The 27,919-nt window shown below is 53.1% G+C and overlaps 1 protein-coding gene across 2 annotated transcripts; it reads right to left on the bottom strand.

Annotated features, from left to right (window-relative positions):
- Nucleotides 1-18: 18 nt before the first annotated feature.
- NPC1L1 (NPC1 like intracellular cholesterol transporter 1) lies at nt 19-27,674 on the bottom strand. Of its 2 annotated transcripts, XM_047763506.1 has the most exons (19): nt 27,621-27,674; nt 25,163-26,691; nt 22,536-22,636; nt 21,679-21,851; nt 21,312-21,440; nt 20,457-20,639; nt 19,266-19,380; nt 18,990-19,117; nt 17,735-17,872; nt 17,375-17,464; nt 5,913-6,103; nt 5,597-5,721; nt 4,968-5,094; nt 4,766-4,821; nt 3,357-3,507; nt 2,992-3,223; nt 2,721-2,834; nt 2,460-2,622; nt 19-503 (listed from the first exon to the last, which is right to left on the bottom strand). In XM_047763506.1, the coding sequence occupies exons 1-19, from the start codon at nt 27,672-27,674 to the stop codon at nt 304-306; spliced, it is 3,999 nt and encodes a 1,332-aa protein (XP_047619462.1). In that variant the 3' UTR covers nt 19-303. The 2 variants fall into 2 exon arrangements, with proteins under 2 accessions (XP_047619462.1, XP_047619463.1); XM_047763507.1 differs by lacking the exon at nt 17,375-17,464 and having other exon boundaries at nt 5,913-6,055.
- Nucleotides 27,675-27,919: the final 245 nt, after the last annotated feature.

The following is a 27,919-nucleotide window of genomic DNA, read 5'->3' as shown; positions in this document are numbered from 1 at the left end:
CATAATATTATATATTGTTTACATAGATGGAACTAAAGTTTTAAAACTTGCATGAGGAGGACACACGTCAAGTCGAAGAGACGCATCAGGGGCAGCTCATGCCCACACCATCACGTGCCACTTCTACCACAATCGTGGGTCCTTATGGATGAGAGCTGGTGGCCAGAGCGTGTCCTATTGCAGGCAGGCACTCCTGTGGGGACAGCCTCTCCCAGGCCCTGAGGGGAAATATAGATCAAGGGATCCCCCACACAGGGGAACCCTCATGGCCCCTTAGGTCAGGGCCGTTGAGCTCTGGCTCCATCAGAACTGCTGCCTATTGTGTGGCTGGGAGCTGTCAGAACCATTCACACTCTTGTCGGGATGCTCGAAGCCAGAGTTGACATAGATGTTGTCTGCCGTGCTCATTGGGATGGGGTGCTTTGAGCAGGAGGCCTCCTTGGCCGAAGCCGCCTCCTCCTCCCGCTTCTGCTGCTGCAGCAGAGCTGGGTTGACCTCAGGCCCTGCAGAAGGACAGATATAGAGGACTTCGATCAGAGAGAGGCAGCATGCTGGAGCAGGGGCTGCAGCTGTGCATGGCAGCTGAAAAAGAACGTTCCAGAGAGTGAGGGCTAAATCCTCAGCCCCCACCTCCATCACTGCCCTTGCTCCACCCCAGCCCTTGCTCCACCCTATCCCAAAAAGTCCAAAAAGCAGGTAGCCCCTCCAGCCGTGCATTCAGAGCCCCTGGCCTGCAGCTGCAGATCCCTGCCCTGGGAGGCAGGGGGAGGACTCCTTCAGGGGAAGCCCCGAGACGCCCCCAACAGCCTGTGACTCCCTCCCTCTGGTCTCTGCCTGGACACCCTGTGCGAGCACTGCTTGCCCAGAGAGGCTGGTCCTCACTCTGTCGTCAGACTCAGGTCAGGATGGGGCCTGGGGGCCTCTGTGCCCACCCACTTGCCTTCCTGTCAAGACCTGGAGGCGCCTTCCTCCCTCCTTGCCACTTGGAATCGCCAAGAGGTGGCCGCGATCCGCGGTCCCCATCCGGGCGGCCCCATCCTTGCCTTCTCCTCCTTCCCACCCAGCATCCCCAGCACACACCGTCCTCTTCCAAAGAGGGTCAGGAAGTTTCTACAAGACTACGCTGCCTGGAGCAGGGGCGCTGGAGCTGTGCGGCCTCTAAGCATCCTGCGCGTGACCGGCTCCGTGACTGGGCTGGGAGTCTCGATTTCCTCCTCTGTGCAATGGGGGTGAAAACATCACCTACCTCCAGGGACGATGAGAGGATTAGCACACATGCGCTAGGGCCCAAACACCCTTCTAGAAAGGTTTTCTCTAAGATCACCACCAGTATTATTCTGGGTGTCGGGGAATGATGCAAAATTGAACGGCTCTCTGCTTGCTCACCCTGAGTGGGCGTGACGCTTTATCTCAGGGGCCCAGTTCAAGTCTCCAATGGGGGACAGGGCAAATGACTGTGCTCAGCAATGAAAAAACAGAAATGTACGCGTTGCTGGTAGACATTGAAATGGTAAAACTTGCCGGAGGGCTTTAAGGATTGGCGTGGACAATCCACGTTCACCAGACTGAACTAACTTTCCTTCTTTCTTTCTTTCTTTTTGTCTTTTTAGGCTCCCATCTGTAGCATACGGACGTTCCCGGGCTAGGGGTCGAATCAGAGCTATAGCTGCCAGCCTACACCACAGCCACAGCAACGCCAGACCCGAGCCTCATCTGCAACCTACACCACAGCTCATGGTAACACTGGATCCTTAACCCACTGAGTGAGGCCAGAGACCGAAGCCGCATCCTCATGGATACGAGTTGGGTTCATTACTGCTGTGCTACAACAGGAACTCCCAGACTGCACTTTCTCTTGGGAAATATTGGAGGATGAAGTCCAAGATTCAGCTACAAGGATGGTCATCGGAGCACTTGGCAATAACATGGAAAGTCAGAAATAATCTATTGCCTGGGAGCTGGGTAAATGGATTGTGGCTGATTCATATGAAAGGATATGTTTTCAAATGACAAGCTGTCGCTCATAAATGAGTCATGAAATCAATTTTGCAAATAACACCAGCATTTAAAAAATCAATGATGGCCTCGAACAGAAATATCAGAGGCTGCTCAGGTGATATTATTCTGTGCAGTGCTTGGCCTGCTCAGTGTGTCTGCACCTGTCACATCACCTCTCAGGGAAGTGCGTTTCTTACTGAGGGTCAGGGCTCACAAGTTCAACAGCATGCAGCAGAGAACCACGCGGCCACCGAAAGTGTCTGAAACACACATTGACTGAAAAAGATGTTTTCACATGTTAAGCGAAAAGCTGCAGCTTCCAAACCAGGAGGGCCTGTGTGCTTGCAGTTTGGGCCGTGGCTGTCCTGGGGGAGCAGGGCTGTGAGTGATGCTTGCGTTTTGACTTGGAGTCCTGCAGCAGGGGGGATGGCGGCGGGGGGGCGGGGGGCCTGGACACTCACCCACGTAGCTGAGGACGACCGGCAGGAAGACCAGGCCGTGCAGCAGGCCCAGCAGAGTGATGAGGAGGTTGAGACGGAAGAAGAAAATCTGGATGAGCTGCGTCTTGGCCAGGCCCAGGACGAGGATGCCAGGCAGATTGGTCATGGCCACTCCTGCAAACACCTGGGGGTGTCGGGGCGGATGTCAGGCTGGGCTCAGGGGGCGGGGGCGGGGGCAGGGGTGGGCAGCCGAGGACTAGGTAAGGCAGCCTGTCTACTCACCGCACTGCCCATGGAGATGGTGGCCTCCTTAGCCCTCTCCAGACGGGTGGGCTTGGTGCTGATGGCAAAGGAGCGGGTGATGTGGGACACAAACTCCACAGAGATGCCCACCGCCTGTGAGGGGACAGGGGGCTTCAGCCACAAGAGGGCCAGGGCAGGGCTCTCCGCCCAGGCCAGCAGGTAGCACTGAGACTCTGGAGAGAATTGGGAGCATCCCAGGAGGCCGGCACCCTCCCGCCCCGAGGCTCGGCCCCCGCGGCGCGCGGGTTACCGTGACCAGGTTGATCAGGGACACGGCGTTGTAGGTGATATTCCACAGGGTCATGAAGCCCACAGTGTCCACCAGGATCATGACGATGGAGAAGAGGTTGATGAGGCCGGAGCGGACGTCCATGCCCAGCAGCAGGCAGCAGACGACGAAGGTGGGCAACAGGCAGATGCCGAGCATGAAGAGCCCCTCGGGGACCACCGTCAGGTACTGCTCGTAGAACACGTTGGAGATCCTGCAGGTGGCAGGCACAGTCACGGCCCGGGGCTGCCCACGCCCGCGTCCCCAGGAACACTCAGCCCCGCCCAGCCCTCGGCTGCCCTCGCCCGCCCGGCACCCCCTCCGGGGCCCGCCTCCCAGGGCCTCACGTGTAGGGGAAGACCTTGAAATCCGGGTCGGTGCCCGGCACCTTCAGCAGGTCGGCAGTGATGTTGGCCGCCAGCGCCCGAGATGCCCGCAGAGCCTCTGTGTAATCCTGCGAGTTCTTCAGCGGCTTGTGGTAGGCCATGAACTGAGAGGCTGCAAAGGTCAGAGCCCGGGCCAGGGGCCCTCAGAACCCCCGAGCCGCCGCACCCGGCTGGGTTCAGGGCTCTGCTGCCACCGCTTGGGAATTCTTAGCACATGTTGAGCAAGTGGCCCTGCATTTTGGGTTTGCCCCAGCCCTGCCGACTCTGTAGCTGGTCCTTCCGCGGTGGAAGAAGATGCCCAGCCTTGCCTCTAATGGGTGGACTTAAAGAGATCTCCCAGATGAACCCAAATGCTGCTCTGCATGGTTTCAAAACATGCATCGTGGAGTTCCCGTTGTGGCTGATAGGAAACAAATCTGGCCAGTATCCACGAGGACACAGGTTTGATCCCGGGCCTCGCTCATTGAGTTAGGGATCCGGCATTACCAAGAGCTATGGTGGAGGTTCTCAGACACAGCTCGGATCCTGCGTTGCTGTGCCTGTGGTGTAGGCCGGCAGCTGCACCTCCGATTCAACCCCTAGCCTGGGAACTTTCATATGCCTCAAGTGTGGCCCTAAAAAAGAAAAGAAAGGAAAAAAAGTGCATTGGATTCTTAAAATTAATTACTTTTTTTCTTCTTAGGGCTGCTCCTGCAGCATATGGAAGTTCCCAGGCCAGGGGTCAAATCGGAGCTGTGGCTGCCAGCCTATACCACAGCCACAGCAACGCAGGATCCAAGCCACATCTGAGACCTACACGGCAGCTTGTGGCAATGCCAGATCCTTAACCCAGTGAACCAGGCCAGGGATCAAACCCGCATCCTCATGGATATTATGTTGAGTTCTTAGCTTGCTGGGCCACAACAGGAACTCCAAAATTAATTACTTTTGTAATGTACACATTCTTATAGGAAAGAACCAGAAAAGGCGACAGAAAAGTGGAACCGGTCGACTTAACAGGCTGGGCTTCAGGGCCATGACCGGGAAAATACAGTAGTCATTCATTAGCCAGCGGCCCACTGCCCTCATCTGAGTGCGATCCGTGCTAGAGAGAAAAGGATGTGGGTGGCTCCCAGGTGTGGCATCAGCCAGTGGAAGATTCCACGAATGTCGCGCCGACCGTGGATTGGTCATGGGGAGAAGGGCCAACCTGGGGTGAAGTCTGAGGATGAGGAGCTGGGTAACGTGAGGACCCAGGGCCAGGGCGGTGAGAAGCCCCCCACGAGGAAGGAAGGAGGGAAGATTCGAGATTGAGAAGCTACTCCCTGGGACTCGTGGGGTCCCCGGAGCAGCTCATTCTGGTCTTTGCCCACAGCCAAGGCCATGCTTACCTAACACCTGGCCATCTGGGCCCAAATTCACGGAGGTGCTGTACGCCCCCAGGCCGCTGCAGGGAGAAGACCAGAGCAGGCTTAGCCAAGGAGTGGCCCCCGCTGTGTGCCCGGAGGCCCCGCCCTGCCTCCTGCCCTTCCGTGCTCCCCCCTCCGGCGTCCACTCGCCGTCCTCCCCAGCAAACCCCCCACCCCCACCTACCCTTTGGGACATTTGATGTTGGGCATGTCGTTCAGAAACCAGGGAAGATACCGGTGGAACTGCTCCACAGTCGGCCGGACGGTCCCTGTCGTGAAGCTGATGCAGGTCTTCAAGCAGGCCAGGGAGCCTGCAAACAGAGCCGGGGCTCCAGGCAGCAGCACCCCCAGAGCCAGGCAGCCCCTGCCCGGCCCCGCTTGTGCTCACCTCCCATCACGACCCCCACGCGTGCCCCCTGCCGCAGCAGGCATGCAGGCTCTAGAGGGATGGCATTTGCCCCTAACGAAGGAAGGAGTTCCCCTCTCGGTTATGGAAACTGCCATTGCCCACGTGCAAGGGAGGAAGGGCAGTTTGGGGCAGAGAAACCCCTGCTATGGGGCCTCTCGTATCCACCTGCAAGCGCAGCTACCACTCCGGCTCCCACAGCACATAACCACCAGTGTGCCCAGCGGGCATGGGCACAGCTCAGGAAGTGCATGAGGGTGTGATTGCCTGGTGGCCAGCTGGGCGTCCACACATATGGGTGTAGTGGGCGGGAGGGGCTAAGAGACCCTGCATCGGCCCTCTCTTTCCCTCGCCTCAGTTTCCCCAAGCCGTGATAGGCCCTGAATCCCCAGGGACCCCACACTCACTGACGGTCGAGGGGCAGAATTCATCTTTATTGGGGCCAGAGATGTAAATGCGGCAGCAGGAAGATGAAGACAGCCAGTCAATGAAGTCGTCCACCCAGGAGGAGGCAGGGATGGCCAAGTAAGACCTGAGAATCAGGGGAGAGGAGGTCAGGGGGACTGGACCAGACAGGCAGGGGACAGCAGGTCCTTCCTATGGGCCAACCCCCACACTGGGCCTCCCCAGGCACGTGGCATCAAGTGGGCAGCAGGGCAGGGGCAGGGAGGCAGGAAGCAGGGGGCCAGGGTGGGAGACAGAGGGGTGGGCAGGGACACTCACTGGTCAGGGAACTCGGTGGCATATTGGATCTTCTGGGTTAGGGAGAAGTTGTTGCAGCCTGAGCTGGAGCAGATGGCATTGATACCTTCCTCACTGGTGAAGTTGTAGCCCCCAGTGGTGACAAAGTAGACCGGGGGCCCCACCTCAAAGTAGCGGTTCAGAAAGAGGAAATAGTCGAGCAGGTATGAGTCCTGGAACAGAGGGCAGTCAATGAGGCCAGGGCCAGACATAGCCCGAGAGTCTTGCTCCCGCTCATGCTCAAGAGGTACACCCTCCCAGAGGTACACACACACTCAGAGGTACACACACACTCAGAGGTACACACACACACAGGTACACACCCACATAGGTACACACACGCACAGAGGTACACACACACACACAGGTACACACACACACACACAGGTACACACACACAGAGGTACACACACAGGTACACACACACACAGGTACACACACACACAGAGGTACACACACGCACAGAGGTACACACACACACAGAGGTACACACACACACTTAGAGGTACACACACACACACAGGTACACACGCACAGAGGTACACACACACACACAGGTACACACACACACTTAGAGGTACACACACACACACAGGTACACACGCACAGAGGTACACACACACACACAGGTACACACGCACAGAGGTACACACACACACAGAGGTACACACACACACAGAGGTACGCACACGCACAGAGGTACACACACACACACACAGGTACACACACGCACAGAGGTACACACACACACACACAGAGGTACACACACACAGAGGTACACACAGCACAGAGGTACACACACACACAGAGGTACGCACACGCACAGAGGTACACACACACACACACAGGTACACACACGCACAGAGGTACACACACACACACACAGAGGTACACACACACAGAGGTACACACATGCACAGAGGTACACACACACACACAGAGGTACACACACTCAGAGGTAGGAGCTGTGTACTCAGGGAGTTACATGTGCAGCTCCACTACAGACATGCATGGTAGGAAGTGTACCCTCAGAGGCACACACTCCAAGGTACACACATCCAGGTATCATCACAGGTCTGTGCAGAGAACACGCTCATGGAGGTACAAGCACAGAGCACCACAAGCCACGCCACAGGAACACACTCTCTGATACACACACACTCAAACATGCACATACACACAATTTTACCCCTTTCTATCATCCCCAGTTTGGCACAGCCCGTAAGCACAGCCCACGCTGACGTGCACATGCACACATCTGTGTGTGCACACCCTCGAGACCCAGCGCCAGGCATCTTCACGGCCTAAACGTAAGATCTCAGAGTGACACCAGGAGTCCCTCTCCCCCCTAGACAAAAACTGCACTGGCAGAAGCTGACCGATAGAACTGTTTTGGAGCTCTGGGATCTATTGAGGACTTGAAGTTTCCAGAGAAAGGCTCTTGGATGGTAAATTGCGGTGAATTCTATCAATTTCAGCTCTTTGCCTGGAACAGGCTACCCACGCCTTATCCTATGGCAGGCAGCCATGCATACATCCCAGGAACAGTGTGCACACAGCTTGCAGGATCTGGGGGGGCTATAAGGACTCCATCCCTTAAATATCAAGGATCCGTGTTCTTAAATATTGAGTGATCAAAAATCACTCTTTGCTGCTTCCAATTTCAGTAAAATCCAGGCACAAGAGTCAGGCTACCACTGTAACCTCCACCATCTCAAGCTGAAGTGACTTCCAAGTTATCTAAAGGGCAAGTGTCTGATTTATCATTTTTCTCCTTGATATTTCCTTTTTCTCCTTTTGTGAGTCAGACATTTAAGAAATAGGAATTTGACAATCACCACACATGCCTAGAGAGCCACAGGCTCAGAAAAGACCTGTAAAGGAATTCGCACCAGGGCACAGTGAGTTAAGAATCCGACTGCAGTGGCTCAAGTCTTTGCAGAGGTGCAGATTCGATCCCTGGCCCAAGCACAGAGGGTTGCAGGATCCAGCATTGCCGAAGCTGCGACACAGGTCAGGACTCTGGCTTGGATCTGATCCCTGACCCGAGACCTCCATTTGCTGCAAGTGCTGCCATAAAATGTTTTGAAAAGAAGAGATAAAAGAAAGGAAAGGAATAGAAAGACAAGGTTTGTAAAGACTTCAGGCTGATCCCCAGGACAGAGATACCAGCAACAATAAAATTAAAACAAACCAACCAACCAACCCCGGGGAAGGCAAGGTTTGAAACTCTGGGATTATTCAGAGCAATTACTCAAATGTCCATTTTTCTCAGCCAACAAAAACAAAATAATAAAACATACAAAGAAACAGAAAGGTATGGGCCATACCTGGGAGAAAAAATTAGAGAACAGAGTTGACTCTGAGAAAGACCAGACAGTGACTTTAAAACAACTGTCTTAGAGAAGCTCAACGTGCTCAAATAAGATATGGACAAAGTTAAGAAAGCAGGTAGGATCAAAATGGAACAATCAATAAAGAGAAAACTTAAAACAGAAGCAAAAAGAAATTCTGAGCTGAAAAGTACAGCAATTAAATGAAAAATTCTCTATCGGGATTCAAAAGCATACTTGAGTAGTCAGCAGAAGAAGAATTACCAAACATGAAGCCAGAACAATTGAAATTATCCAATAAGGAACAAAAAGAAAAAAGAATAGAAGAAAATGCACAGAGCCTAAGGGATCTATAGGACATCATCCAACAGGCCCACATATACATCAAGGGAACCTCAGAAAGAGAAAAGAGAAAAAGAAAGAAGAGATACTATTGTGGAAATACGGCCAAAAAATTTCACAAGTTGGATGAAAGATATGACCATAAACATCCAAGAAGCTTAACACACTCCAAGTAAGATAAACGCAAAGGGACCCACACCAAGGCACATTGCAATTGAGCTATTGAAAGACAAAGGCAAAGAGAGAACTGTGAAAGCAACGACAGGAGACACTTGTCACATAAAGATCCTCAGTAAAGTTATACGCATAGTTTTAGCAGAAACCTTGGAGGCCGGAAGGAGTTGGCTTTGTGTATTCAAAACGCCAAAGGGCAGGAGTTCCCGTCGTGGCGCAGTGGTTAACGAATCCGACTAGGAACCATGAGGTTGCGGGTTCCATCCCTGGCCTCGCTCAGTGGGTTAAGGATCCGGCGTTGCCGTGAGCTGTGGTGTGGGTTGCAGGCGCGGCTCGGATCCTGCGTTGCTGTGGCCCTGGTGTAGGCCGGCGGCTACAGCTACGATTAGGCCCCTAGCCTGGGAACCTCCATATGCCACGGGAGTGGCTCTAGAAAAGGCAAAAAGACCAAAAAAAAAAAAATGCTCAAGGGCAAAACTGTCAACCAAAAGTCCTAATCCTGGCAAAAACTGTCCCTCAAAAATGAGGGAGAAATGAGAGAGTCCCAAATAATCAAATGCTGAAGGAGTTTGTTGCCTCAAGACCTGCCCTGCAAGAAATGCTAAGGTTGAAATGAAAGGGTGCAGGTGCGAACCTCAAAGTCATATGGAGAAACAGTGAGCCGTAGTAACGGTAAATACACGGAAGATGATAAAAGCTAGCTTTAGGAGTGACTCAGCTTTCCTGAGTTTCTCGCCTGGGTGCAGATTATTTAGCTGTGTTTGATTTTATTTATTTATTTATTTTTCTTTTTAGGGCCACACCCGCAGCATATGGAGGTTCCCAGGCTAGGGGGCCAATCGGAGCTGCAGCTGCCCACCTAAGCCACAGCCACAGCAACACAGGATCCAGGCTGCGTCTGAGACCTACACCACAGCTCACAGCAACACCAGATCCTTCACCCACGGAGCGAGGCCAGGGATCAAACCTGCAACCTCATGGTTCCTAGTTGGATTCATTTCTGCTGTGTCATGACGAGGAACTCCTGTTTGATTTTTTTTTTTTTGTCTGTCTTTTGTCTTTTGTCTTTTTTGTTGTTGTTGTTGCTATTTCTTGGGCCGCTCCCGTGGCATGTGGAGGTTCCCAGGCTAGGGGTTGAATCAGAGCTGTAGCCACCGGCCTACGCCAGAGCCACAGCAACGCGGGATCCGAGCCACGTCTGCAACCTACACCACAGCTCACGGCAACGCTGGATCGTTAACCCACTGAGCAAGGGCAGGGACCGAACCCGCAACCTCATGGTTCCTAGTCGGATTCGTTAACCACTGCGCCACGACGGGAACTCCTGTTTGATTTTTTTTAAGCTAGTTTTTTTTTTGGTTTGTAACTCCACTGTTTAATTTTTACATTACTTAGGAGACTAATATCTAAAAAATGATTAGTCTGTGTTTTTTTTGGGGGGGTGGTTGTTTTGGTTTGAGGGGAGGTTTTTTTGCCCATGCCTATGGCATGCAGAAGTTCCCGGGCCAGGAATCAAACCCACGCCACAGTAGAAGCCAGAACTACAGCAGTGACAATGCCAGATCCTTAATCCGCTGAGCCGCTAGAGAACACCTAGTCTATGCTTTTGGATACACACGCATAAAGATCTAATTTTGTGACAGTAATAACTGAAAAGACAAAAGAAAAAAAAATTTTAATGAAAAACAAAAGAAAAAAAATTTAAATAAATGAAAGGAGACAGAATGGAGCTATACATGGCATTTTGTATGTGTTTCATGTTAAACTAGCATGAATTCAAATTAGAGTGTAATAACCTTAGGATATTTCATAATCCTCTGGTAACTACAAAGAAAATAGCCATAGAATATACACAAAAGGAAATGATAAGACAATTTTAAAATTTTCCTAATGAAAATCAACTGAAGATAAAAGACATCAACAGAAGTTCCTGTCATGGCGCAGCAGAAACGAATCCGACTAGGAACCATGAGGTTGCAGGTTCGATCCCTGGCCTCGCTCAGTGGGTTAAGGACCTGGCATTGCTGTGAGCTGTGGTGTAGGTCCCAGCTGCAGCTTGGCTCCTGTGTTGCTGCGCCTATGGCGTAGGTGGGCAGCTGTGGCCCCCTAGCCTGGGAACCTCCATATGCCGTGGGTACAGCCCTAAAAAGCAAAAAAAAAAAGAAAGTCAATAATACAGGAAATGAGAGACAAAAAAGCCGTAAGGCACATAGAAAACAAATAGCATAATCAAAAGTAAGGCTCTCTTTATCAGTAATTACTTTAAGTGTAAATAGATAACTGTCTCCAAAAGAAGTCAGAGATTGACGGAATGGATTTTAAAAAATATGACCCAGGAGTTCCCTGGTGGCCTAGCAGTTAAAGATCTGGTGTCATCGCTGCAGTTCAGGTCACTGCTGTGGCGAGGGTTCAATCCCTTGCCTGGAAACTTCTGCATGCTATAGGTGCAGCCAAAAAATAAAATAAAATAAGAATGGTTAATTTAAAACACATGAATGATCCAGCTATACGATGTCTATAAGGGACTCACTTGAGATCCAAAGACACCCGCAGGTTGAAAGTGAACGTATGGAAAAAGATATTCCATGTAAATAGTAACCAAAAGGGAGCTGGCTATCAGGTAAAATAGACTTTAAATTAAAAAAAGGTAAAAAGGCAAAGAAGAACATTATATGTTAGTGAACGAGTCAGTGTAGCAGGAGTGTGTATAAGCAGGTACACAAGGAATGACCGTCAAAATCCATGAAACAAAACGCGACAGAATTGAAGCGAGAACTAGAAAGTTCTACAATAACAATTGGAGAATTCAGTACTCTGCTCTCAATAATGGATTGGATACCCAGACGGAAGACACTTAAGAAAAGAGAGGACATGAACAACACAATAAAAAAACTAGATCTAACAGACACATACAGACACTGACCGACAACAGCAAAACACACATTTCTCGCAAATTCAAGGAGCATCCTCCAGAATAAACCACATGTTTAGTTGCATATTAAGTCTCAACATGTTTAAAGATAGATATCATACAATGTATATTCTCTGACCACGACTGGATGAAGGAATCAGTAACAGAAGCAAAACAGAAAAATTTACAAACTTGTAGAAATTATAAATCACACTCTTACACAACCACTGGGTCAAAGCACAAATCACAGAGGAAATTTTGAAAATACTCCGAGATGAACGAAAGTAAAAACAACATAGCAAAACTTATGGAAAAGGTTAATTTTAGTAGAACTAGTAGAATGGGGAGAAAATTACATGATCATCTCAACTGATATAGAAAAAAATATTTGACAAAATCCTTTCATGATTAAAAAAAAAAAACTCAGAAAAGCAGGAATACAGGAAATTTCCTCAACAACATGATAAAAGCCATGTATGAAAATTCCACAGCTAATATCATAGTCAATGGTGAAAGATAAAGCATTTCCTCTAAAACTAAGAACAGGGAGTTCCCGTCGTGGCTCAGAGGTAACGAACCCAACTAGTATCCATGAGGATGAAACTTCCATCCCTGGCTTCACTCGGTGGGTTAAGCATCCAGTGGGTTGCAGACAGGGCTTGGATCCTGCGCTGCCGTGCCTATGGTATGCAGGCCGGTAGCTACAGCTCAAATTCGACCCCTAGCCTGGGACCCTCCATATGCCACAGACGTGGCCCTAAAAATAAAAGAAAATAAAATTGAGAACAAGATAAGGATGCCTGCTTTCACCTCTTCTGTTCAACACAACACGGGAAGTTATAGTAAGAGCATTTAGGCAGGAAGAAGAAATTAAAAGCATCTAAACTGGAAAGGAAGAGGTAATCTCTGTTCATAAAATACTTGAATTTATATATGTACATATAAGTAGTGTGTATACATATATAATTCCACCAAAAATCCTATTAAACTGGTAAACAAATTCAGCAATTCACATGTTACAAAATCAACACATAAAAGTTAGTTGATTTCTATACATGAGCAATGAGTAATCCAAAAAAGGAAATTAAGAAAACAATTCCATTTACCACAGCATCATAAAATACCTAGGAATTAACTTCACCAAGAAGGTGAAAGATTTATACACTGAACACGATAAAAAACACTGCTGAATCTTTGACAAGGGAGGCAAGAATATAAAATGGGAAAAAGAAAGTCTGTTCAGCAAGCATTGCTGGGAAACCTGGACAGCTGCATGCAAAGCAATGAAACTAGAACACACCCTCACACCATGCACAAAAACGAACTCAAAATGGCTGAAAGACTTAAATATACGACAGGACACCATCAAACTCCTAGAAGAAAACATAGGCAAAACACTCTCTGACATCAACCTCATGAATATTTTCTCAGGTCAGTCTCCCAAAGCAATAGAAATTAGAGCAAAAATAAACCCATGGGACCTCATCAAACTGAAAAGCTTTTGCACAGCAAAGGAAACCCAAAAGAAAACAAAAAGACAACTTACAGAATGGGAGAAAATAGTTTCAAACGATGCAACAGACCAGGGCTTAATCTCTAGAATATATAAACAACTTATACAACCCAACAGCAAAAAAGCCAATCAGTCAATGGAAAAATGGGCAAAAGACCTGAATAGACATTTCTCCAAAGAAGATATACAGATGGCCAACAAACACATGAAAAAATGCTCAACATCGCTGGTTATAAGAGAAATGCAAATCAAAACTACCATGAGATATCACCTCACACCAGTCAGAATGGCCCTCATTAATAAATCCACAAATAACAAGTGCTGGAGGGGCTGTGGAGAAAAGGGAACCCTCCTGCACTGCTGGTGGGAATGTAAACTGGTACAGCCACTATGGAGAACAGTTTGGAGATACCTTAGAAATCTATACATAGAACTTCCATAGGACCCCGCAATCCCACTCTTGGGCATCTATCCGGACAAAACTCAACTTAAAAGAGACACGTGCACCCGCATGTTCATTGCAGCACTATTCACAATAGCCAAGACATGGAAACAACCCAAATGTCCATCAACAGATGATTGGATTCGGAAGATGTGGTATATACACACAATGGAATACTACTCAGCCATAAAAAAGAATGACATAATGCCATTTGCAGCAACATGGATGGAACTAGAGAATCTCATACTGAGTGAAATGAGCCAGAAAGACAAAGACAAATACCATATGATATCACTCATAACTGGAATCTAATATCCAGCACAAATGAACATCTCCTCAGAAAAGAAAATCATGGACTTGGAGAAGAGACTTGTGGCTGCCTGATGGGAGGGGGAGGGAGTGGGAGGGATCGGGAGCTTGGGCTTATCAGACACAACTTAGAATAGATTTACAAGGAGATCCTGCTGAATAGCATTGAGAACTTTGTCTAGATACTCATGTTGCAACAGAAGAAAGGGTGGGGGGAAAATGTAATTGTAATGTATACATGTAAGGATAACCTGACCCCCTTGCTGTACAGTGGGAAAATTAAAAAAATAAAATAAAAAAAACACTGCTGAAAGAAATTAAAGCCACAAATAAATTGAAAAATACCCAGTGTTGATGGGTTGGAAGACTTAATGTTGTTAAGATGTCAGTGGCACCCAAAGCAATCTACGGATTCAGCGAAATTTCCATCACAATCCCAACTGATGTTTTTTTGCATAAATAGAAAAATCTGTCCTAAAGCCCATTCTGAAATCTCGAGGGACCTCAAAAAACTAAATAATCTTGACAAAGAACAAGTTGAAGCACTCACATTTCCTGATTTCAAATTTTACCACAAAGATTATAGCAATGAAAACGGTATGGTATGGGCGTAAAGACAGGCACATGGACCAAGAGAAGAGATCAGGAACCCAGAAATAAACCCTCACATATAAGGTCAGATGACTTTTGACAAGGGAGCCAAGACCATTCCCCCCAGCAAATGGTGTCGGGAAAACTGGATATCTACATGCAAAAGAATGATGTTGGGTGTTTGGGAATATACATAATTATATAAAAATTAACCCCAAATGGATCAAAAACCTAAACTTTAGAGTTAAAACTATACAACTCTTAGAAGAACACAAAGGAAAAAAAGCTTCAAGGCATGGGATATTGTAATGATTTCTTCTTGAATATGACACCAAAGGCACAGTTAACAAAAAGAAAAATAGGCCAATTAGACTTTATGAAAATTAAAAACCTGTTGGAGGAGTTTCCGTCGTGGCGCAGTGGTTAACGAATCCGACTAGGAACCATGAGGTTGCGGGTTCGGTCCCTGCCCTTGCTCAGCGGGTTAACAATCCGGCGTTGCCGTGAGCTGTGGTTGGTGTAGGTTGCAGACGCGGCTCGGATCCCGCGTTGCTGTGGCCCTGGTGTAGGCCGGTGGCTATGGCTCTGATTCGATCCCTACCTAGCCTGGGAACCTCCATATGCCGCAGGGGCAGCCCAAGAAATGGCAAAAAGACAAAAAAAAAAAAAAAAAACCTGTTGGAGTTCTTGTCGTGGTGCAGTAGAAATGCATCCAACTAGGAACCATGAGGTTGCAGGGTTCGATCCCTGGCCTCACTCACTGGGTTAAGGATCTAGCGTTGCCGTGAGCTGTGGTGTAGGTTGCAGATGCGGTTCAGATCTGGCATTGCTATGGCTCTGGTGTAAGCCGGCACCCGCAGTTCCAATTCTACCCCTAGCCTGGGAATTTCCATCTGCCGTGGGTGCGGCCCTAAAATAAAAGTAAAAAGAAGAAAGGCAGAAACAGGGAGTTCTCTGTGGCACAGCAGGTTAAGGATCTGCTGTTGTCATGGCAGCGGCCTGGGTCAACTGCCGTGGGGCAGATTTGATCTCTGGCAGGGGAACTCCCACAAGCCGCAGTCATGGCCAAAAAAATCCATAACAACAACAACAACAACAACAACAACAAAAGAATTGAAAGCAGGGTCTCAGATATTTGTAAACCCTGTTCACAGCAACATTATTTTACAACCGCTAAACATGGAAGCAAACCATTGTCCGTCGACAGACAAATGATTAAGGGAACGGTGATATAGACGCATTCATATAGATGTATATGAATATTATTCGGCCTTAAAGAAGGTAATTGTGACACAAGTTATAACATGACCAAACCTTGAGGACATTATGCTACGTGAAATAAGCCCATTACAAAAGGACGAATAACCTCTGATTCCACTTACATTACACACCGAGAGTAGCCAAGTTCAGAGACAGAAAGCAGAAGACGCATGCCGGGGGCTGGGAGGAGGAATGGGAGTTAGGGTTGAATAGGGACAGAGGGTCAGCTTTGCGGGATGAAAGAGCCGTGGAGATGGATGGCGGTGAGGGTAGCACAACAACGGAGATGCACCTACGGCCACTTAAAAATGGTTCAAATGGCAAATTTTGTTACGTGTATTTTACCAGAAAAATGATTGAAAGAAATGTGATAAAGTCATAAGAAACAAACTAATCTCCCCCCAATCCCCCAAATAAGCAAAGGGCACAAAGAAAACCTGAGCTGGGCCTTAGACCTCATCACTGCCTTCCTTCTTGCTTGTTGGCTTGGCCCCCCAGGCTCCCAGTACCTATTCTGGGGGGACAGGGGACCTGCTTCTCCTCAGCCCCGTGAGCCGCCCCCCAGGGCCAGGTCATTCGGGACCCTTTCTGGCTTTGCTGCCTCCTCTGGCTCCCTGCGGTGGCTCCAAGCTGCCGTCCTAGCTGTCTCTTCTCCTCCCGCTTCATCTTGCTTCCAAGGCCAGCACCACCTACCAGTGGCTACCCGGCTGCCTGTTCTGGGGCTCCTGCCAGCACCCAGAACCACGTCATCATCCCCAGAGTGGTCCTGAGGTCAGAGCCCCCACGATGCTCTCTCTTGCCCCGGAGCCTGGCTGGGCGCAGACTTTCTTACCCCAGCCACCAGCCCGCGCCCCCTCTGCTCGCACATCCAGACAAGCCGCGGGTCCCTGGCCTCTCCCAAGTGTGATCCCTGTCAACCCCACAGGCCTGCTGGCCCCAGCCTGGCGGTCAGCAGCCTCCCTCACGCCCGACCCCCAGCCTCTGGGGTCCAACGCCTACTCCTCGCCACCCCCCACAGTCACTCCCACACCCAGGAAATGCGCCTTGGTGCTCCCCAGCCCCCCACGGGTCAGTGCTGTCACCCTTGCTGCCTGCCCCTGCAAACCCCCCTTGTGCTTGGATGCCCCTCAAAACTCTCCTCCGCCCAGGACCCGCTCAGAACCCTTGAGCCAGAGAAGTCGTTCCCCTCCCGGGGCCCCCAACCCTTGCCATCTTTCAAAGGACAGTACAGTGACAAGGACGGCTGCGGAGCCCAGGCCTGAGGATGTGGCGTGCCTAGCGCAAGGCAGGTGCTCACTGAGGGGTCGGTCCTTCTGCCTGGACGGTCATCTGCCATGGCCAGCACCTTGGATGCCGCCAGGGGCTGGTGCTGAGCTCCCGAGCTTTCTGAGCAGGATGGGGCTCCTCTTCCCAGCTCCACGTGGTGAGTGGTCCTGCACCCCCACCAAGCCCCTGGTCATGCCACCCCACCCCACCCCCGGCCTGGGTTGCTGACCCTCCCCACATCCCAGTGGACTGAGGGCGGCGAGAGAAAAAGGGCACCCGCCAGAGGCCCCAGGACCCGCTCACCTTGGGCAGGGCCAGCTCCTGGTCCAGCCCCACGGTGATGAAGCACATGAGGTAGAGACTCGCTCCGAACAGGGCCAGGAAGAGCAGCATCTGGGGAGGGGAGCCCTGAGTGAGAGACTCCCGCACAGCAGCTCCCCGGTCTGGGTCTGGTCGGGGTCTCGTGGGACCATTCTGGAATGGGGCAGCCTTGACCTCAGCTGCCCCCTACACCTCAGCTCCTGGACCTGGGCAAGCCCGAGGCCCCTCTCACGACAAGCAGAGCAAAGGTCAAGGCTGAGCAGACCCTCCTGCCCTGGGCACTGTCTGGACCCGCCCCCAGATGGTGCAGGGTCCCCCAGCTGCCCCTCCGACCCCACTCACCACGACCACGCGGGTGAACCAGTGCAGCAGGAACGGGGCGTAGAACTTGCGGAAGCATCGGAGCAGGAGCCCCTCGGCCTGGCTAGGCGGGGGCACATCCCGGGGCGCTTTGCAGCAGCAGAAGTCCAGCCGGGAGGCCTGGAGGCAGGCAGACACTCAAGACGGTCCCAAAACAGACCGTGGGGATGGCCTCCCTCCCATGCGAGCGCCACCTTCTGCAGGTGGTCCTTGCCAGCACCACACTGTGGGGGCGCGCCAGTGTGCTGTTTCTTTATTTTTCACCTTGACAAAATACCTTAGAACTTTACACCATAACAGAAATAATAGCTCTCCCTATCAGTTTCTCGTTTATACTCTATTTTTATTTTTTTGGCTACACCCATGGCATATGGAAATTCCTGGACCAGGGATCGAAACCGAGCCCCAGCTGCAATGATGTCAGATCCTTAACCCAATGCACCAGGCCAGGATCAAACCCTTGCCTCTCAAGCAACCTGGGCTGCTGCAGTAAGAGTCTTTTTTTTTGTCTTTTGTCTTTTTAGGGCCACACCCTCAGCACATGGAGGTTCCCAGGCTAGGGGTTGAATAGGAGCTATAGCCACCGGCCTACACCACAGCCACAGCAATGCCAGATCCTTAACTCACTAAGTGAGGCCAGGGATCTAACCTGAGTCCTAATAGATACAAGTCAGATTCACTTCCACTGAGCCACAATGGGAACTCCTGCAATCAAGTTCTTAACCTCCTGCACCACAGCGGGAACTCCCTCTCATTTATATTTTAGTTCATGACCTTGTGTACTTTAGGAGGTTTGATCATATTCCTCCAAATTACCAAAAGAAAATTACTTTTTTTTCTTTTTAGGGCTACACCTGCCACATATGGAAGTTCCCAGGCAAGGGGTCTCAAATCGGAGCTACAGCTGCCGATCTACAGCACAGCCACAGCAACGCCAGATCCGAGCCACATCTGCAGACTACACCATAGCTGGTGGCAACGCTGGATTCTTAACCCACTGAGCGAGTCCAGGGATCAAACCTGCATCCTCACAGATGTTAGCTCATTTCTGCTGAGCTACGATGGAACTCTGAAAATTACTCTTCTGTTGGGAGCTTGAGAACCACATGGCTCAAACTTTCCAGTTGTTTCTGCACCCAAGCCCACTCTCAGAGCCTTCTCTGCAAAATGAAGCCATCCCATCCTCGGCCAAGATGGGGGCCAAAGGTGAGTCCCTTCATCCCACCACCACCCCTACCTCCTGCCTCCTGCTGTCCAGGGAGAGCAGGGCCACGAAGGCCGACATCTGCAGCAGGAAGTCGAGAAGCACCGCAAGGCCAGAGATCAGGGCAAAGGTCCGCACTGCAGGCATGGGGGTCAGGGCTCCTGGTTGCAGGGGCGGGGGGGGGGGGGCAAGGTAGGGGTGAGTCTCGGGGCCTGGGGCCTGCTCAGATGGGCACAGAGGGAAAGGGGGCTGCCCGCGCCCACTGCCTCCAAGAACTCCCACTGCCTAGAGGGGGCTGCCCAGGCTCACCTAGGAAGAAGCAGATGGCCTCGGAGAGGCTGCAGAGCAGCATGCTCGGGGCCACTCTGCCCAGGGCTCGGCCGATGTGGGCCTCTCGTTGCTCCCCAGGGTTTCGAGGCATCCTCTGCATGGGAATGGCGGGGACAGAGTCAATACTTGGCCAAGGGCTCTATCCTTCACAGGCCAGCAGGGAGCTGGCATGTGCCCTCACTTCCCTGGGCACAGCCATCGCCTGGAGACCACGTAGGACCAGAGGAACCATCTTCCCCAGTTGGGAGCAGACCCGGCTCACGCCATTCTCTGCCACATCCTATTTGGGGGTGTCCATAGCATCCTTACTCTGATGCATCATTGGAACCCTAAATGTTCACCAACAGGGGAGGCTCAGGTGGACCTTGTCCTTCTGAATGCTCCTTAACAGCAGAAAGACAGAAGCGGCTCTATGTGCAGCAGAAGAGAACAAACCTGACTCCATATTAAACCTAATCCTTTTTTTTAAAACTTTGTGCTTTGTGGCCTGTGCTTAGTCAGGCCGGAGCTGCCCCTTTCGTAAAAAAAATATCGCCTAGAGCCTGAAATATACAGGAGAGGCCATTCTCAAGGCTCCAACCTTCAAAGGTGTAGCACTTGGCTACCCATATAGAGATAAAAAGTTGCAGAACAGAGTATAACATTTGCTTTGTTGGAGGTTTACCTGAGCAGAGGACCAGAGCCACGTGGACAGCTGCAAGCATGAAAGATTCTGGCACCAAGAAGTTTGCAACAACCAGCCACACCCCCCTCCCCTTTTAGTGTAAAAGAAGCCGGAATTCTAAGATGGTTCTTTGGGACACTAGTCTACCATCTGCCAAGCCTGCTGGCTTTCCTAAGAAAGTCCAAACCATTCCTCGCCCCAACACCTCGTCTCTCTATTTATGGGTCTGCTGTGCTGCGGGCAGCGTGAGCCTGAACGTGGTAACATATGTGCCATGTGACACTCCTAGCGGACAGCATGCGGCACGGAGGGCAAGTTCAGTGACACACGTGGTATGAATGCCTTTAGGCAAAAGATAAATAAACACGAAGCCCTGTTTCCTACTGGAATTGTACCCGTGGACGTAAGTGTGTAGGAAGAGGCTGCAAGACGCCCAGCAAACCCTGCAAGGCTGCGCCCGGGCATGGAGGGGCGGTGGGGGGCACGCAGACCACCTGCGCTCTTACCTGGTACTCAAGAACGAAGATGAAGATGTTGTCGGCCCCCACGGCGAGCACCAGGAAAGGCACCACTTGAAGGATCACCAGGGAGGAGGGGACACCAAGGTAGGCGAAGAAGCCCATGGAGGCCATGACTGCTCCCAGCACCACGGCCACCCCGCCCAGGCCCAGCGTGGCCTTGGAGTCCACCTGCAATGGGACCAGGCTCAGCCTCCTGGCTGTGGGGCTGCTCGATGAGCCCCCACTCCGAGTTAGACGGGGCGGTGGGCAGTGGGCAGGTTTGCTCTGTGCGTCTGCATTTGGGCTGCTCTCCAGAGCCGTCCTCCCAAGGGCAGGCCCCCGTGAGGCTGCTGCTTCTTCCTGAGCCTGCATTGTAAGACGCTTTAAATACTAGCTTTGCGGAGTTCCTGCTGTGGCTCAGCAGGTGAAGAACCCGACTAGGTCCACGAGGATGCAGGTTCGATCCCTGGCCTCGCTCAGTGGATCAAGGATCCGGAGTTGCCGTGAGCTGCAGCGTAGTTTGCAGATGCAGCTCAGATCTGGCATTGCCGTGGCTGTGGTGTAGGCTGGCCGCTGCCGCTTTGATTTGACCCCTAACCTGGCAACTTCCACATGCCACAGGTGCGGCCATTAAAAAAGACAAAAGAAATTAGCTTTGTATTTACGCAAGCTGGTGGGGGGGGGCAGGGGTTGTCAGGGAACAGAATGAAACCTCAAATGGCCTTTCGAAACAGAAGGCTTCAAGAAGCCTCGCCCTTTGGGGGAGCCACTCTAACTGTATCCACTTTGCTGTCTCACAGTGCTCTGGAAAGCAGGCTGGGAAGGGTCCGGGCACCCGGATGTGCCCCTCCCGCTTCTCACCAGCACTCGGCGCCAGCTGGAGTAGGTGCCCAGGGCCAGGGAGATGTACAGGAAGATGACGATGTAGCTGACAGCGAAGGTGGGCAGGTCCTGGAACGTGCTGCTGTTGATCTCATCCTCCAGGGAGCGCTGTGGACACACACCCAACCCGCCCCACGGCCCCAAGAGCTCAGCCCCTGCGCACTATGCGTGTGACCCACTGTGAGCCCCCCAGGCTGCAGGAACACCCCCATCTTCCTGGACAGGTGCCCGCTGGCTCAGACGCACTCAGGAGGGGTGAGGGCAGGACGGGGACACAGGACCCCACGCAAAGCCACCTGAACTGTTCCTCCCCCAGCCCCGGAGCCAGGGACCCTGCAGCCCCTACCTCTGCCATGAATGTGACCTGGAACACGCCTTCCATCCGACGCTGGAAGGCTTGCATCTCCTCCAAGAAGGCTTTCTCCCAGAGCTTAGCCTGGTCCAGCCGAGGGTCCCCAGGAGGGTAATTGTTGAGGGAGAAGGTCACGACCAGAGCCTCTGCCTCAGAAAAATCCTTCCCTGGAAGGACAAGCGCTGAGCTACCCTCCACACCTCTGCTCCCCGCCCCCCACCATTCCAGCCTCGCTCCTGTTTCCCCTCCCGCTCCAGCCACAGCCCTGCCTCTCCCTGACCCCCCCAACCCTTCTCATCCAAGTCACTGCCTTTTTTTTTTTTTTTTTTGGTCTTTCTCTCTTTTTTTAGAGCCGCACCTGCGGCATATGAAGGTTCCCAGGCTAGAGGTCCAATCGGATCTGTAGCCACCGGCCTACGTCAGGGCCACAGCAGCTTGGGATCCGAGCCGCGTCTGCGACCTACACCACAGCTCACGGCAATGCCAGATCCTTAACCCACGGAGCAAGGCCAGGGATTGAACCTGCATCCTCATGGATGCCAGTCAGGTTCCTTAACGGCTGAGCCACGACGGGAACTCCCCAAATCATTGTCTGATGCTAAGCGCCCACTTCCCTCTCTCAGCCAAAGGCAAAGCACGGGAGCCCGGGCGCAGAGCCAGAGAATCTGAGCCGGGCTGGGAGCAGATGAAGGATGGCAGAGAAGGAAGGCGGGATGGGCGGGTCGGCGGCCCCTGCCAGCTCCCCGCCAGCCCCCACCAGCTCGGCCATCCCCAGGCAGCCAGAAGGAACCATCCTGCCCAGGGCTCCTGCCTACAGTCCCTTTATTGGCCCCCAGGGCCACTCAGCCTACCTTTGTAGCCCCCGACAGCAAGGAAAGGGAAGACAGGGGCCCCGTAGTCAGCCATGCAGCTCAGGGCCAGGGCCGTGCCATCTTTGAAGGTGAGTGGGGCGCTGGTGGGAAAGAAAAGGGCATTTCCTGATCCCAGTCCATCACCACGGCCCCGGCACCCCGCCGCAGGCCCGCAGCGCCATCATCTGAGACCGCGGTTCGAATGTTTCTCCCAACAGAATCTCACTCGGCCCAGCCCAGAGGGGACTGGAGCCCCCTGGCCGAGGCCTCGGAGCACTCTGCCCTCTCGCCAGCCTGAACGTCCGGCTCCAGCATCATCTCCTCCCTGGTGTGGCAGGTGGGCAAGCATCACACACGCTCCCCCTGGGTGGGGGCTGGAGTCTGGCACAAGCCCCTGGGTCCTAACTGCCAACAAAGCTGAGCAGGGCTCATGCCGCCCTCAGCCTCCTCCTCCTCCTGCCACCCCAGAACCCTCCAGGCCCTAAGTTTGGGACCCCTTCTTTCCTGTGGACAGTTTGCCATCCTGCGACCCTGGGTGAGTTGTCTCCATGCTGTCTACTGAGCCCATCACGGGTGCCTGGATGAAGCCCCATTGTGAGCAAGTGTGTCTGTCTGTCGCCAGCTGGCTGGGAGTGCTGCTTGCCGGGTGACCTTGAGCAGCTCCCCACACCCCTCTGAGCCTCAGTGTCCCTGTCTCTGAGAATATCTAAAATCAAAAAGAATCCAACTCCAGCACAGGAACCCTGGGACCAGAGCTTCCTCTCCGGCCTGCCAGTTCTGAGGCCAGCCCCGGGGGCCAAGGCACAGACTCTGGGAGGCGGCCCACACTTGGCTCAACTGAGTGATGGGAGCCCTGGCTCTTTCATCTAATCCAGTGGCTCTCAGTGTGGCCTGGGGGCCTTGGGAGCCTTGGAGATCCTTTCAAGGGCCTGCAAGGTCGAAACTGTTTCCATACGGAATTCCCAGTGTGTTCAGCGGTAACAAACCCGACGAGTGTCCAGAAGAACACTGGTTCGATCCCTGGCCCCGCTCAGTGGGTTAAGGATCCAGCATTGCCATGAGCTGCGGTATAGGTCGCAGATGTGGCTTGGGTCCATGTTGTTGTGCCTGTGGTGTAGGCTGCCAGCTGCAGCTCTGATTTGACCCGTATCCTGCGAACTTCCATATGCCGCAGATGTGGCAGTAAAAAAGAAAAAAAAAAAGCCTATTTCCTTAAAAACACTAAGATGCTATTTGCTGTTTTTACCCTCCTTCTCTCTGCAGTCTGGGGAGGACAGACTGTTCACTGACATGGCATCAGCTTCCATACTGCGGATGACTTTTTTTTTTTTTTGTCTTTTTAGGGCTGCACCTGTGGCATATGGAAGTTCCCAGGATAGGGGTTGAATTGGAGCTACAGCTGCCGGCCTACACCACAGCCACAGCAAGGCCAGAACCAAGCCGCGTCTGCGACCTACACCACAGTTCATGGCAACGCTGGATCTTTAACCCACTGAGCAGGACTAGGGACCCAACTTGCATCCTCATGGACACTCTGTCCAGTTCTTAACCCACTGAGCAACAGTGGGAACTCCTATCATCTTCTAAGCAAGATCCTAGAGAGATTTGCAAAGATGCAAAACAATGCTACTCTTATCACCCCTGATATTTTTTTGTACAGGAAATACAATTACTTTCATAAAAAATATGTTATTTGTATCAGCATGTAATGGGCTTATTACTATTATTTTTAAAGAATTAATCAATACTCTATCATTTCTCAATTTTGCTTTCTTGTGTGATAAAGGTCAGTAGAGACAACCTGTGCTCTCTGGGGTCCTTGGTCTTTTGCCAGAGTGTGAAGGGGCCCTAGAACCAGGAGTTTGAGGACCCTTGCCCACTCCAGCCCCAGAGAGTCTCAGAGGCTACCTGCCTACCTGCTCCCCGCCAGGCTCAGCAGCCCTTAGACCTTCACTTTTGGCCACAAGGCCCAAGAGCATCCTGTTTGCATCACAGCAAAGTGGACGCAGCCGGGGACCAAGTCCCAAACAGCATGAGGGTGTGTGACTGCTGTCTGTACAAGGCACCCCGCCCAGACGAGCCAGACCTGAAATCAGCCACATCCCCTGCTTCATGGGCTACCTGTGGCCCTGCTGGCCTGTGCCCAAAGCCCAGCACAGAAGCGAAAAAGGAAACAACGAAACACGCCCGTGAGCAGAGCCATCAAATCACTCTGTGACCCTTAAACCGAGAAAGTGCAAGGATCGGAGTTTCCGCTGTGGCTCAGCAGTAATGAACCACACATGGTATCCCTGAGGACGCAGCTTGGATCCCTGGCCTCACTCAGTTTCTGGGAACCTCCATATGAAGGTGCAGCCCTACAAAGAAAAAAAATAAAGTTCAAGGATGAACCCAGCTAACTATGTCGGGAGCTCTGCAGAAAGACCGCACGGAAGCTGCTGTGATGGTCAGGTGCCCATCAGCCAGAGCGAGCGTGCACCTCACTGGGGGTGGGGAGCGGGTGTCGAGAAGGACCATGCAGAGAAATGGCACCTCGAGATTTGGGGCGCCCCTGGCGGGGCTGTGTACTTGGCCTGGGCTTCTGGAGGCCCAGGCCGCCCCAGAGCGCCTGCGCCTGGAGGACTCACTTGGCACAGTAGAGAAAGTGGTCCTTCCAGTCCACCTGGGAGGTCTGCCCAGACAGCGTCTGGTTGGCCGTGAGCAGCAGGTGGGTGCGATTGTTCTGGAAGTACTGCAGGAGGCTGTTGACGCAGCAGTCGGAGAGGCTGGTGTTGTGCGGGTTGAGGGGGGCGTAGCAGACGTCCTGCAGGGAGATGTTGCGCTGCTCCTCCGGCGACCACACCTGCAGGTGCCGCAGCTTCTCCTGCAGCTCCAGCACCTCGAGCAGCAGGTCGGAGGACAGAATCCCGCTGAAGTTCTTGGGCCCCAGCAGCAGCGAGTCGTACCTGTAGCTGGGCCGGTTCGGTGCTGTCAAGAATACCTGGTTGGTGCGGAAGAAGGGGCCGAAATACTTGTCGTGGAACGCCTTCTCCTCTCGGGCTTGGCTGTTGGGGGCCGACCACAGGTCCACGGGGTCTGTGGTCAGTACCGTGAAGGCCAGGCCCCCTGCCATGGCCACCACCACAACGGTGGACACCACCAGGACGGTCAGCGGCCACGAGGCCACCCAGGTGCCCCAGCACTGGAAGCCCCTGCTAAGGAGGCTGTAGGTGGAGAGGCTGAGCCTGTGGGTGAGGCCGATGCCCGCCTTGCGGTCCGGCGTCTCGCGCTTGCCGCAGCGCGAGGCCATGCGAGGCCGGAGGAGGAAGAAGGCGAGCAAGGCGAAGACCAAGCAGAGGATGATGATGAGGGCCAGGCTCCCCGCCATCCTGCCCATGCGGAAGGTGGGGTCCAGGGCCTCGGGCTGGGCGATGACGGGACAGGAGGCGGCACAGTCCTGGCAGGAACAGGCCGACATGCTGTCCCCCTGGGACTGGTTGCAGGGCACCACCTCCCCGTTCAGAGGCTGAATCACGCTCCCTGCGGCCTGACTAGGCTCCCACAGGTGGAAGGTGATGTCCAGAGGTGCCAGCCCATTCCCCGTGTCCCCCTGGAAATTGAGCCAGCGCTGGGCGTTGCACAGGGCCGAGCCGTAGACGCCGCACATGGAGCCCACGGCCAGGGTGGCAGCGGCGGGGATGCGCACGCGGCTGCAGGACTCGTAGGTCTCCTCGGCGAAGCTGCGCTGGTAGAAGGCCTCGTAGGCCACCACGGCCGGCAGCTGGCCATCCCCCCGCATAGCCACGCGAGTCACGTTGATGAAGAGGCTCTGGTTGGGGCTGCAGGTGTTGTGGCAATGCAGGCTCACGAAGTTGTTGGAGCAGGAGGGGCAGCGGGTGAGCAGGGCCTTGGTGACCTGCAGGCTCATGTCCAGAGACACCAGCTGCTTGGAGGAGCAACAGGCGTAGGTGGTGTTGGGGCCGGTGTAGAGGCGGGGACAGATGCTCTGTAGGAGGGTCAGGTGGTCACCCGTGACATGGCGGGCAGGCGAGTTGTCCAGGCAGGACACATTGGAGAGTGAAGCCAGGCTTCCAGACAGCTCTGGGTTGCTCCCACACTCATCGTAGAAAGCGCAGACGCCAGGCTGGTGTACGGGCGTGTACAGCTCGCTCCAGGCCTGTGGAACAGAACAGTGCCACTATGGGCCCCCGTGCCACCCTCTCCAGGTAACTGATGAGCAGCAGGCAGTCAGGGAGGGGTGGGGAAGAACTCGGAGCGGGGGTGAGAGAGGCGTGGATGCTGGGCAGCTCCCCAGTGCCAGGGAGAGCACAGCAGGAGGTGGGGTGCTGAAGCAGCATGTGGGGCTCCCGGCGGTGTCTGATGGGTACAGCCAGGCCTTCATCCCGAGTGACAGCGTCACCAACAAGAGAGGGGACTCGAGAGATTTGCATTTCACAAGGTCACACCAAAAGGTGAGGGGACAAGTGAAGAGAGTCACCCAGGATACCCCTGGAGGCCACTGCACGGTCCTGCTGAAAAACAACGACCCCCGACGGGTTGGGGGCTGACTCTAAGAAGCCGAGAGGATGCAGGCCCTGTGCTCATGGGGCACCACTGCCATTGCAGTCAGCCGCCACTGTGCCCAAGCTGCAGGCCACACTCAGAGGCCAGTTTCCCCTGCCCTCACCTGCTGGAGACTGAAAGCCATCACCCACCTCCCCAGACATGCCAATGAACAAGACACTTGAGAGGCAAGCGGCCCCCCAGCCCTCCTCCCAACCCTAGATGCTAAATTCTCAAGAGGTAATTCTCCCCTTGAACCACGCCCTCAGCACCACGGCACTGGATCCTCGCTTAAGCTGCCACCGGCCACCTTAGGCCAGGACATCCACAGCAGCCCAGGGATGGGAGGCGCTCAGTCACGCTCAGTCCAGCTGCCCCCTCCCCAACCCTTGTGTCCATCTAACCTCGTGACCTGGAGGCTTGGACAGGCTCTGGGAGCCTGGGATCCCTCATCAGTTAGAAACTTGCCCCCCAGAGCCCAGGCCCTCCCTCCCTGTTGCCAAGCAGCCCCCCGCCCGGTGTGACACAGACACTGGGACTCACCAGGTGCTGGAGCAGGGCCCAGAGCAGCCAGCCCTTCAGGCCGGCCTCCACCATCCTGGCACTGGGAAGGGGTCAGAGGGCAAGTGAAGCCTGGCCTTGGGGACAGCCAAGGGCTGGCTCCTGGCAAGGCACGGAGCTCACTTCAGCCGTGCATATGCTAAAACTGAGGACACAGTGGAAGGCAGCTTCCCTACCATCACCTGACTGGGATGGGACCAATAGGGCCGGGCCCTGCACCTGCCAGGGCTACCAGCTGGTTAATAATCCACCTTTGGCCCCACCCTCTCAGATGAGCCTCC

Source organism: Phacochoerus africanus, chromosome 16 (genome assembly GCF_016906955.1).
Source record: "Phacochoerus africanus isolate WHEZ1 chromosome 16, ROS_Pafr_v1, whole genome shotgun sequence".
Taxonomy (NCBI): Eukaryota; Metazoa; Chordata; class Mammalia; order Artiodactyla; family Suidae; genus Phacochoerus; species Phacochoerus africanus.
This window is presented reverse-complemented; position numbering and strand designations above follow the sequence as displayed.